This window comes from Mercenaria mercenaria, chromosome 4 (assembly GCF_021730395.1).
Source record: "Mercenaria mercenaria strain notata chromosome 4, MADL_Memer_1, whole genome shotgun sequence".
Classification (NCBI taxonomy): Eukaryota; Metazoa; Mollusca; class Bivalvia; order Venerida; family Veneridae; genus Mercenaria; species Mercenaria mercenaria.
In genome coordinates, this window is record NC_069364.1 from 69,137,469 (window position 1) to 69,150,027 (window position 12,559).

The 12,559-nt window shown below is 35.0% G+C and overlaps 1 protein-coding gene across 1 annotated transcript in view; it reads right to left on the reverse strand.

Annotated features, from left to right (window-relative positions):
• Positions 1 to 12,559, reverse strand: part of LOC123551989 (N-acetylglucosamine-1-phosphotransferase subunits alpha/beta-like) — a 44,159-nt gene that overhangs the window by 2,995 nt on the left and 28,605 nt on the right. Inside the window, exons 3-4 of the mRNA XM_053541620.1 lie at positions 11,335 to 11,633; positions 1,790 to 1,903 (exon numbers count right to left, since the gene is read on the reverse strand). Of these exons, the coding sequence (XP_053397595.1) occupies positions 1,790 to 1,903; positions 11,335 to 11,633 (413 nt within the window). The remainder of the gene's footprint in view (positions 1 to 1,789; positions 1,904 to 11,334; positions 11,634 to 12,559) is intronic.

Consider the following 12,559-nt stretch of genomic DNA (forward strand, 5'->3'; position numbering starts at 1 on the left):
ATCCGTGATATATTACAGACTCCGGTATATACCGGATTAACTAAATTCGAAAGAAAAATATCTTAAATGTATATATTTGAAACCATGGTGATACTAACCCTAACCGTTAGCCAGTATATTATGCATATTATACATTAAATGCGTGGGGAAATGCATAAAATCGTAATTTTGCCCTGCCCTCCTTTTGATGATAATTCCGAGAATTCCGTAATTTTTTGATAAAAGAAAATTATTGGTAAAGATTCTTTATGTATTTGTATTTTATTAATGGTTTTATTAAATGATATTCGATCAAAAATGTAAAAAATCAAATACAACTAAGTTCATGAATGAAAATTCCGGAAAATACCGACATCGTCCGATAACTGCCGAAGTGATAAGCGCTATTTATGGATCGGATACCTTAATTAAGGAGGTAATTAATATACAAATGAAAAACATGACATGCGGTACTGAATAACTTGTTTCTAAATTACACACATGAAAAGGTTAATTCTTTTGTTGGTCAATGCAGAGCTGCACTACATGTCACCTTAATATGTTGTAAGCATAGTGATGCTACATTTGAACCAGTAAGTTTCAACTTGTGCTTAGGTTTGCATTCTACAAGTCTTCAACTGTTAATATCTATTTATATCTCTCAATACCAATCACATTACTTAAAACATAATTTTTAAATTAGTGGGAAAATCAATATAAAAACACACGTTATTTACTTTATCAGTGAAAGAGAAGTAATTTCATCAACAAAAAACTTGGGTGCCTATGACCTTGACTTTTATATATGACATAGTTGATATACATGCCAAACTATTTGAATATAAACAAATGCATAAAAAATTACAGTCCAGACAAAAACAAATTCCAAAAATCTAAAAGGTGACATTGACCATGAAGCTAGAATTCTTTGTCTTGCACAAGATACATCAACCTATTATGCCAAACATTTGTGCCAAGTAATTTTAAAATTCCTCAATGAATGGCAGAGTTATGGACTGGACATGATATGGACCATGTCAACATCTGACTTCTAATTGTGAAATTTACCTTGAAGATATATAGTGGTCTCCGCCTTGCGCATGTCATCGGAAATGGTTTTCAATGTTCAGGCCCTTGTGACCTTGACCTTTGACAGAGTGACCCCAAAAACAATAGGGGGCGTCTACTCAAGCAGCCCTACAACCCTTTGAAGTCTGAAGGTTCTAGATCAAATGGTTCTCAAGTTATTGATCGGAAATGAAGTGTGACGTAAGGACGGACGGACAGGGCAAAAACAATATGTCTCCCCCAGAGAGAGAGAGAGGGGGGGGGGGGGAAGAGACATAATAAGTGTTACCTAATAAGTTACTGGTTGTATATAAATATATATAATTTACATTCATTTATTTTATTCAAACATAGTGTTCTAACACACTTGCGACATGCGCATGAATTGTCGTCTAATTACATTATTATAAACATTTATGTCAAGTTATGTCAAAATCTCCTACAGATTTTGTTTTGGGTGTATGGACAGGGCACAAGGTATGACAGACGGAAAGACATTCTATTTCTATGTCCCCCTTTTTCTTCTTCTTCTTCTTCAAAAAAACCCAAACAAAACAAACAAACAAAAAAACGCGTTGGACAATAAAAAAACGTATATAAAAGTATATAATATTACTAATCAAAATGCTCAAAAATTATGTAATATTTAATGTAAATAGCTAAAACCTAAATATTTAGATTAGAAGCTATATGAAATAACAAACAATGCATTTAAAGTTTAATTGTCGTTCTTGAAACTAACCTATTTGAATTGTTATTTCCTTCCATGAGAAAGTACATGTATGCACATCCAAACTGAAAATCGAGTGGATTTCTCAGTTTTTGGTTGACTGTGAATTGCACCTCATTCGGAAATCTGTAAATAAATATAAGGTGTTGGTGGCATATTTTTGCAACTGACCTATCCACTCAAGTACCTGGATATCTTTAGAATGTCACTTACTCAGTTTTTATCTGGCAAGTTTAAAATTGCGTGTTATCCCCTTAATTATAAGTATCTAAACAGTTAAAAATGCCCGTTAGTGTCCACTACTGCCATCCACATACTTGCGTTAATTAGATATTTTGATTTTTGTAACTTAGTCAGCTATGGACACAGTATCATAAAATAGATGAGACACTATTCGGTCTGGCATCAGTTCCAATCTAAATGCACTATTGACTAATAAATAAAATGCAGGAAAGTTAAGAAGAAAGTATAAAATGAGAGGTAAGAAAGAAAACTGAGTATATTCAGAGAGATGAAACAGAAAATAGCTCTTAAAAATGAGGAAAATAATGTAAAAAGGATGTCTAGCTACTCGGGACCACGCCCATTAACCGTTGTGAGTCGGATCAAAACGACCTGTCTCTAATATGAATTGCTGAGCTTTTAATGAATTGCTGAGCTTTTAATATGACATACCTATTATGTTTGAAAGACAGTTGCTCGTTTACGAACGAAAGCCGGAATTGTAAGGAAGCAGGAGAGGTGTTTTTTTTTGTTGGATTTAACGTCCACCGACACATGATAGGTTATATGGCGACATTCCAACTTTAATGGTGGAGGAAGACCCCAGGTGCCCCTCCATGCATTATTTCATCACGAGCGGGCTCTGGGTAGAACCACCGACTTTTCGTAAGCCAGCTGGATGGCTTCCTCACATGAAGAATTCAACGCCCCGAATGAGGCTCGAACGCAGGGGAGGTTAGTCGAACTAACTTCTAAAGAGGGCTTTAAAAATTAATTACTGACAAATTTTATGTTACAAACACATGAGAATTTGCTGTTTTTACTACTTTTTACGATGAAAATCGAAAAGCGGTTGTCACGCTTTTACTCCAGGTAAACTTTTTCGATTATAAATATCTATAATTAGAAGTCATTATTCACTACTTCAGCTATAGCGATATTGGTTACGACAACGGGAAATGTCTTTATTGCCGCGACGGTCCGGGGTTCGATTCCCGACGCGGTCATCTTTTTTATTTGATTTGGTATTTTTAAAATATGTTAGAAACAAAAATTCATATTCTAATGTTCATAATATGACCAAACTTTCTATTTGAAAGAAAGATTATTTTTTTACCAAATCTGAAGGCATGCTGCTTTAAACGAGTTTGAAGCATGACCAATTTTAAACAGGACGATGAACTTTGGCAGATTTGAAAGCTGTTTTATCTGCGATACGAGCTTGTAAACTGTTCTATTTCCGTATTGCGGAGAGTAGGAATGGTATCGAAGGTAAGAAATTAAATTGTATAAGTAGTAGGATGCTAGGTTATTTTTCATTTTGAATAGAAGAGAAAGTTTATGAAATAGTAGTTTCTTTGGAAAATCCACAGGCAGATACTTTTAAGAGGGTAATGAAGATCCGATTCGTGAGAAACTTTCATTAAATAAGCAAAGTGAGAAATATTTTTATGACCAAGCTGCCAAGCCCCTTGTTTCTCTTGAGATTAGGGATGCTGCAAAGATTCAACAAAAAACTGTAATTGTCAAAGAAAAAAATAATGATTTTAATTTAAGCGAACGGTGAGTCTGAACAACAACAACAACAAGTCATCTGTTAATCAGAGTCTTCATGATCATGACAACGAATCACCTTTGGTAAGCAGTTGAAAATATATTCATAGCCTATATCAAGATTGCATCATTAAGAAAAAAAATATGTAAGTTTAAAAATGAATCCATTAAACTTTGGATTGGCTAATCATTTAAAGAACTTACACTTTCTCGTATATACTAGTTTAGCCACTGGCACCAGACATGAAACAAAACGCCACAGTACATGTAATACCCTACACCTAGGTATACTATAAGAACCATGGTCATGAACAGGAAAATATACTAACTAATGTGTCACCTTAAACGCGCAGTTCGGTGAATGTGTAAGTAGACATTGAACAACTGGTAATTTATCTTTTATTGTTTACCTGTCACATGCCTTCAATATTTATCTCAGAAACACAACTCGTAGTTCATAGTTTTACAACGTAACAGAAAAAAACTAGGATGAACGTTTTTAATGAAGTTCGATCCGGTCTAGATTTTAAAAATCATTCTGATTGGCTGATGTGAAAATGTATGTCAGTTGTCGTTTAAGTTGTGCGCTAAAATGTGTACATGCAGCATAAATGTGCAATGTGACTTAAATAAACAATATAAATGTGCACCAATGTATGACTTCAAATTCAAAATTATTTCTAAGAAGAATTTCATTCATCTTTTCGAGTTTTATTGTATAACTGTGAATAGTTTGCAAACTGTTTTTGTTGTTTACTTTTCGCCTAATAGTTGCACACTGCTGTGACCTTTAGACCGAATGTTCCTGAGCGAAGTGAACACAAGTTTGTTTTCTGTAAGTAAGTGCATTCTCCCGTTTATGACCATGGTTCTTATAGTATACCTAGGGGTAGGGTACAATTTTAAAATGATTTTGTAAGTGTTTCCGCGGTGGCTCATTACCGAACCGCTGCAAATAATTCTGTTTTGTTGAAAAAACAGTGTAACTAGGAAGCAGAGCTAGCTTTACTTATGTTGCTGTAGTGAAAAGTGTAAAAATATTTTCCCCTGAAACCACACGCTCAATTTAAAAAAAAGTGAGAGCGATGCTCTTTGAGCAACCAAATTATTGTGCTTTGTTTAAATGCAGGCTTTCAGGTGGTTGGCCTATTTTCCAATATGACTTTGTAGAAAATTTTGAAAATTTCACCTACTCTCAAACCATTGACTTGGCTGTTAAATAATTTCACTCCTATGTGAATCTCTGCCAAAGTCTTTCAAGTTATCGCTTTTAAAACAAGAGCACCACCTTGCGGGTGTTGACGCTCATCTGATTTTTTTTGTATAATAGAAAAATTGTCCTATCCATGATTTTCTAAGTCCAAAAGGGGTCATAATTATTGCAAAAAGGAGGATGGAGTTATGTTTCTTCATGTACAGAGTCAGCTTATGATGGTGAACAACTGTTGCAAGTTTCAAAGCAATAGCTTTGATAGTTAAGGAGAAAAAGTTTACCTAAAAATAAAACATAACCAATAAATCTGATATTTTCTAAGTCCAAAAGGGGCCATAATTCTTGTAAAAAGCAGGATGGAGTTATGTTTCTTGATATACAGGGGCAGCTTATGATGATGAACAAGTGTTGCAAGTTTCAAAGCAATAGCTTTGATAGTTTAAGAGAAAAGTTGACCTAAACATAAAAGTTAACCAAGAAATCTGATATTTTCTAAGTCCAAAAGGGGCCATAATTCTTGCAAAAAGCAGGATGGAGTTATGTTTCCTGCTGTACAGGGTCAACTATTGATGGTGAACAAGTATTGCAAGTTTCAAAGCAATACCTTTGATTGTTTAGGAGAAAAGCTGACCTAAACATAAAACTTAACCAGGCAACGCCGACGCCGATGAAGTGATGACAATAACTCATCATTTTTTTTTAAAAAAATCAGATGAGCTAAAAGCTGTCGCTATATCATGAGAAGTAATTCCAAGTCTCCTTATAAGGATTTGGAAGAGTTATCCTGTCCAATATGAAAAATATATGAATTTTTTGGACTGGAGACCAACATGAAAAAATATAGGGTTGTAGATTGTAGATGTCGAATGTTACTATATATACATGTACTTAAGAAAATGTGACACACAGAACAATACTGGTTTCTATTGTATTGTCACGTGATAGAAAGGAAAGCTTCCAATTGGTTAAAAATATATAGGTGTGAAATAACAACCCATATTTAGACGCGGCATTCGCCTCGTATGGTGGCTGATTTCTGCCATCTCGTTCTGGCGTGTTGGCGCGTTTGCAGGGCGCCAGCACGCCAGGACGCCAGGACGACAATTATACGCGCCAAGACGACAAAATCCATATTTGTCGTTTTGGCGCGTTGACTTGTCGTCTTGGCGTGTTGGCGTCTTGGCGCACCCGCCAACTCGCCAACACGCAAAGACGACAAATGAACGCGCCAAAACGACAAATATGGAGTTTGTCGTCTTGGCGCGTATAATTGTCGTCCTGGCGTGTTGGCGCCCTGCAAACGCTAACGCGCCAACACGCCAAGACGACAAATGAACGCGCCAAAACGACAAATATGGATTTTGTCGTCTTGGCGCGTATAACTGTCATCCTGGCGTGTTGGCGTCTTGGCGCCCTGCAAACGCGCTAAGACGCCAGAACGCCAGGACGACAACTTCCCAATTTAGCGTGTTGGCGCCCCCGCCAGAACGACAAATGCCTTGTTTGTCGTCTTGGCGCGTATAATTGTCGTCCTGGCGTCCTGGCGTTCTGGCGTCCTGCAAACGCGCCAACACGCCAGAACGAGATGGCAGAAATCAGCCATCATAGCCTCGTCCGAATATGGATTATTACTGCTGTGTACTCGTCAAATAGAATTCAGTATTGTGCTCAACACTGTTAAATAACCTAATATTTGAAGGGTTAAGTAAGAAAATTTGTTAAATATGCATGTTACTTGAATGTATTGCTCTTGCTACATTATTGTTCCTTGATAAATGCTTGTATTTTTGGTAATCAAAATATGACATATATTTATAATTGGAGGTACTTATCATGTTCATATATATATTGATATGTGATTAAAATAAGAGACCTTATGTTACACTGTACAAACAGTAATTTCTACCCTCTATTTGGTGCTTATTGTAGAACCATGGCTCACTTATTCGCTCATGTGAATATGTTAATGGCTGTTTTGTCTTGTAAACAAAATCATCCGGATGACACGCAATTTTGCCACTTGCAAGATTCTAATTGGATACGTGATACTTTTAGAGACAACTGCCCACATACTTGAGGCAACTGAAATTGATTTTTTAGTCATCGGATTGTTTTAAAGAAAATATAGGAGCCAGTGATCGAAATAAATCATTTTTGGATTTCACCTGTTTTGGAGCCGGCGAGGAACCATTTAAATAGTTAATCACAATATTTTTTTGCGATACTGAATTGCGCAGCAAGCGATAACTCTTTTAAAAAATTCACGATGATTCTAGGAAATGCAGCGCACTTGCATAAAACCTCCCGCTTACAATTTAGATCGTGCAAATTTTGCCTTAATAGGTGATAGTAGTAGATGCTGGAAGTGTGTGTCCAAGAAATAATCTTGCTCGAATTGAAAATATTTTGGACAGACAAGTTAAACTATTTCACCGAGTAGTGATTTACAATTCCTGAAATTATTAACGTATCTCCTTCCATTTTAAATGAGACTGGCTAATAATGCAGCATATGAGATTGTGCACCAGGGCTTTTGTTTGACGTGTCACTCAATAAAACCAGATGCACGGCTCTTGACTTAGTCAAAAGTAAACGAAAATAACCTGACAGTATGTGTCACACGTATCTCAAAAAGTATTTGACCTAGAGGCATAAAACCTCAAAGGTTTCTTATTCAGCGCGTGAGTAAGAAAACTAATTATGAAACTGTTTCTAATACAAGTTAAAGCATACCAAAAGTTCCTTCTTGGGCACATCTATATAAATATAAAATGACCATCTTGTAAAATTTAGGTTGCAATGTCTGTTTTATACTGCCAAAAAAATATCAGGTAAGTATTTACGCTAGTTATTTAACATAAATTGTTAAATCCAACAACAATTTAAATCTGTTACCTCTTTCAGTATAGTAAATATGGCAATAAGACATTGACTGTAGTATATTCATTCATGATTCTCCTTAAGCTGTAACCTGATAAGCCCAAGTAGTCTCTCTGATAGCAGACGGCTAGATGATAGTTAACATTATGAGCTTAGAGTATACACATTGTATTTTTATATATTAAAGTGACCTGGTTTCTTTCATCTGTTCCAAAGATATCCCATCTGGCCTGGAATTTGTTACAAATAATTAGAGGGTCGCAATTGGGTATGTTTTCATATATTAACCATGCATTTGAAGGTAACGATAATATTTGGTTGTTTACATTTAAATTTGCTGATATATGTCTATCTGGTGAATGTACATATGTTATGTTCAGGAGGAAATAAAAGAATCAATTAATCATCATCGGGTTTAGTATCGTGTAACCCATGGATTCCCCCCAATTGAGAAAGAATAGTTTAACGTTAGATGTTATTTCTAAGGTCACGGAGTTTTATCGGCCGGCTTGTAATGACAACAGCTTTCGGTATCAGTAGCTCAGTCAAGTGTGACTTATTAAACGGTAATATTCCTTCTCAAAAGAAGGAATGATTAGGCAATGTTAATAATTTTTGGGTGGGTGGGATAATGAAAAATTACTTTTCGGGGTAGGGTGAACATTGTTTTTTTTTCTTGAAAACAAGAAAGGGTTGATATTATTTTCAGTTTAGTTTTTTTGTCCTACTTCTAGCTTACAAAATCCAAAATGTAGTAAAATTCTGTCCCCTAGATTTTTCATATCTTTAGGAAATACTATGTTTTTTTCAGTTTAAGACACTTTCAACATCTCTTACGAGTATCTTTTCTATGTAAATATAATAACTAAATGAGCCGTGCCATGAGAAAACCAACATAGTGGCTTTAATCACAATATTACATAAGAATAAGAAAGCTGTTACTACCATATAGTGTATCACAGAAATCATTATATATATGTTAAACACTGCAATCACCTCACCAGTACATAAAGTTCCCATGATACATGTATAATACTGTCTGTCAACTTTCAATGGAATTTCGCCAGATGCCAGGAAATCCATCTTCCACTGATGTCTTAATTCACGTGTAAATTCAATGACTAATTTTGCAGTTTCTCTTGTTCTTTGTTTAAACATCTAACTTTGGCAGATAAGGATGCTACAAGTCATAACTGGATATGGAAATACATTTATTGTTACAATAAATGCATTTCCATATCCAGTTTTATTTTGATAGATAGATCTGATGATACCCATTAAACAAATCATAAATAAAATAATCTAAAAGCAGTAACATAATATTCTTGTATTTCATTTTTTTTTGAAAATGATAACAGAGTTAGCCTTTAATGCAGATTTTCTTTCCTTGAAAGTTTGTAAGCTCTTTGGGATTCTTTTGCACTAATCAAGTTCCATGGAAGTATCCATCCCCCACCTCTAGAAGGGACAGACTAAAATAAACTTGCAGCCGGTGCTTGAATAGTTGTAATGGGTGGGTTAAAAGGACAGCAGGGATAAATAAATGGAAAAGACAAGCTTAAGTTAGCCCGCTACTGTGGTCTGCAGTCACACAAAAGGCCCTTTTTTCATTGTGTTTTTCTGATCATATCATACATTCAGTGGATGTTGTTTTGCATTCGCTTTCGGTTTTATTTGAACTGAGGGGTCAAGTGTTAAGGTCAGGGTCAAAGATTACTGTGGTTATAGCAATAATTCCTATACTACTACTGTAACATTTATAAAAATAGTTTAATAACATTGATATAACCTTATTACAAAGGAAAATATATAGTTGCAAATGTTTTTATAGTCATTATTAAGGTAGTTCTGCACGTTTGAAAAACCGGAAGTAATGGCTTAACGTCATTTATCCGGAAAACATAGAATAAAGCCTGGATTCGGCGTACGGAAATGAAAATCAAGTTATGAATTAATGGACACGTGTGAGTATAGTTATTACAATGGCACTTTTGCTATATTTCTAAAGTCAAAACTTGAAGTAAAACTTATGACACGTTAGAAATTTAAAATAATGCCTTTACATTAGCGTGAATATCCGGTTCACTTTTAAATTAATCAAGGTCAGATATCTCACAAATAAGCATACGGACCTATGAATTTTATTTATCAAATTATAGTAGAGACTTACCCTAAGCCCGTTTTACACAAGGGAAACAATTTGTTAATAAAGTGAAATTGTTTAGTGAACACCTTTTGTTTATCCTATCCTAGTGCAATGGAAAAGTAATCTATCTATGTTAAATGCTATGCATGATAAAACAGTCATGCATCTTACAGTCCTGAAATTGATTTCTTTGATTTTCTCATATTTCTAGATGTTTTCCCATACTTTGACGCATATATATGGGTAGTAGAGATAGTTCTCTTTCCAACAGTAGCCTTTTCAACATATTTTTCCTTGTGAAATTCTGTGGGTTTTGACTTTTTCAAAAAAAATCGTCTGTTTGTTGACAAATTTCACCACAGAAAATGTCACACTTTCCACAGGGCATTAACGTATTTGATCTCTACACAGTTTCCTAATTCAGATTGCTAATCCTTGTGGCAATTAAGCATGCTTTTTTCCTGCATAGTGGTAAAAAGTGTATAGTTTACAATGGGGTACTAGATCAATAGCCACCTAAGCCTACAGTAACGTCAAGGCGGAGTTGTCTCCAGTTTTTCCAAATATTTTACCCGGGATCAATTTTTCAGCTCAAATAACTTGTTTTTCGAACATGATAACTAAAATATGTTTTCAGTCTACATACTTTGATGCAGTTAGCTACACATATATCTAGAATAGACAGTTCCTACTTGAAGTTTGTATTTTTAGTTACACTGCCTAATTATAGGCCATGTGTTTACTTACAACTGTTAGAAGTTTCATCAAATCTACATTATCTAATTTAGTTTATTCGAGAAAATGTTACGAAAGTTATGATTTTCCAATAGACTCCTATTATGAAATATTGCGTGGGGTCGAAATTTTTCAAATCAGTCTAGCAAAAATAAAACACATGACCCTATCTTTTATATTTGCTGAATTTCTAAAGCTCATTCAAAAGTTTCGTAAAAATCACAGAGTTTAATCAAACTTTACATATCAGAAAAAAATCCGATCCAAACGTGCAGAACTATCTTAATTTATATCATACATTTCTCAGCATGGCTAACAGCGAGGAACGAACCCCTATACCAAAACTATTTACAGTATAAAATGCAACGCATGAATGTCAAAGCCCATTCAAATATTTTAATTTCATGCATTCATATGCGCAGTTACAATAAACAGAGCGTTATAGAGCTACCAATAATTATCAAACAAATTCCTAAAATTGAAAAACGACATATTTCTAACAATGTAATGATTATAATGAATATACAAACCTTTGAAAATTTGAATGAGATGTCATTCAATGTCTTTCATTTTAAATGAGACAATATGGTACACGTATTAATACAATAACAATTGATCACAAGTATTAACCTAATGCATTTGCTTTTAAAATGTGCTGTACATATGTTGGTTATTTTCTATCTACCTATATCCACTGCAGTGCGAGTTCAGATAAGTTAGATGAATATCTGTCGCATCTGAGAAACCTCTAGAACACAAATTGATACAAAACAAGTCTTTGTTAAGAAGTAAGATCGAAAAGTTTACCTTTGAACCATATCTTTGTTCACTCTCTTCTCAATAAACAGTGGGACGTGAGCAATTACTCTTCTGTTTCTTATACCAAACGCCCTGTTATATATAGCATTTGTGTAGAAAACAGAAATATGGTAATCAATATGGGCTGTGTCTCTGTCCTTTGGCTTTTGTTCAGGAATATCCATACAATCACCTCCGTCCCATGCACAATGGTCGTAATTGCATACCTGGTCACATACGTCATTTTTTATCATCTCTATTTTGCACGTTTCACCGCACTGCGTTGGCACATCCCATGCAAGATAAACCTATATATATACGGTTGAAACTCGGTATGAGTATTTTACTTCGCGATAACCGAAATTCGACTTATGATATCTTAATATACTTCTATAATTCTAAAAAAAAACATGATATATCCAATTTTTCAGTTTTGATTGCAATTATATGACTTTCAAAACGTCATAATTTAGAATCAAAAATTAAGATATTAAAATTACAGAAACCCCCCCCCCCCCCCCCCCCCCAATAAACAATAAAGGTACCGCAAAGCTAAGCAATATACATACGCCCGAAGGTATGAACTTGGACCCTAAAGTGTGACCTTGACCTTAAAGCTAGCCATCCGAAACATGCGTTCTGCACGTTGACTTGTTGTGTTGAACATTGGTGCTAAGTTTCTTAAAATCCTTCAAGTTCAGCAGTTCAATAGATACAAAACGGAAACGAAGCAAAGTCATATGCTTTTTGACCCCTAAGTGTGACCTTGAACTTATAGCGAGCTATCCGAAACACACGCTCTGCACGTCGTGTCTCGACGTGGTGAAAATTTGTGCCAAGTGTCTTTAAAATCCTTCAAGCAGTTCAATAGTTACATACCGGACACTAAACAAATTCACATGATATTTTCCCCTAAGTGTGACCTTGACCTTCAAGCAAGCCATCCTATACATCGTCTCAATATGAGGAACATTTTTGTCAAGTTTCTATGAAATCCTTCAGGGGCTTAAGAGTTACAGAGCGGACACGAAATTGCTAACTGATGGACAGACGGATACAGGTGTGTAAACTTATAACGTCTCTTCGGGCGTGTTATAATTGAGCATAAAAGTCAATACAATGCTAGTATCCGTTTCATGTTGATGATGTAAACAGAGTTCTATAGGAATCTGGTAGCAACTGTGGTCTTGACTTCTTTAAAGGTATGATACCCTATGACATTTATGTTATTAGG